The 342-nt window shown below is 73.1% G+C and overlaps 1 protein-coding gene across 1 annotated transcript in view; it reads left to right on the forward strand.

Annotated features, from left to right (window-relative positions):
* Positions 1 to 342, forward strand: part of ZNF865 (zinc finger protein 865) — a 4,343-nt gene that overhangs the window by 2,318 nt on the left and 1,683 nt on the right. The window contains 1 exon segment of the mRNA XM_027772580.1: positions 1 to 342. This exon segment is cut by the window's left edge and continues 54 nt beyond it; it is cut by the window's right edge and continues 633 nt beyond it. Coding sequence (XP_027628381.1) covers positions 1 to 342 — 342 coding nt within the window.

Consider the following 342-nt stretch of genomic DNA (forward strand, 5'->3'; position numbering starts at 1 on the left):
CGGGCGGGGCTTGGGCCGGCGGGGCCGGGGGCTCCGGCTCCAGCGTCCCCGGGAAAACGTTCTGCTGCGGCATCTGCGGGCGCGGCTTTGGGCGCCGGGAGACCCTGAAGCGCCACGAGCGCATCCACACGGGTGAGAAGCCGCACCAGTGCCCCGTGTGCGGGAAGCGCTTCCGCGAGTCTTTCCACCTGAGCAAGCACCACGTGGTGCACACGCGCGAGCGGCCCTACAAGTGCGAGCTCTGCGGCAAGGTCTTCGGCTACCCGCAGAGCCTCACCCGCCACCGCCAGGTGCACCGGCTGCAGCTGCCCTGCGCCCTGGCGGGGGCTGCCGGGCTGGCAC

Source organism: Tupaia chinensis, unplaced genomic scaffold (genome assembly GCF_000334495.1).
Source record: "Tupaia chinensis unplaced genomic scaffold, TupChi_1.0 Scaffold000286_1, whole genome shotgun sequence".
Taxonomy (NCBI): Eukaryota; Metazoa; Chordata; class Mammalia; order Scandentia; family Tupaiidae; genus Tupaia; species Tupaia belangeri.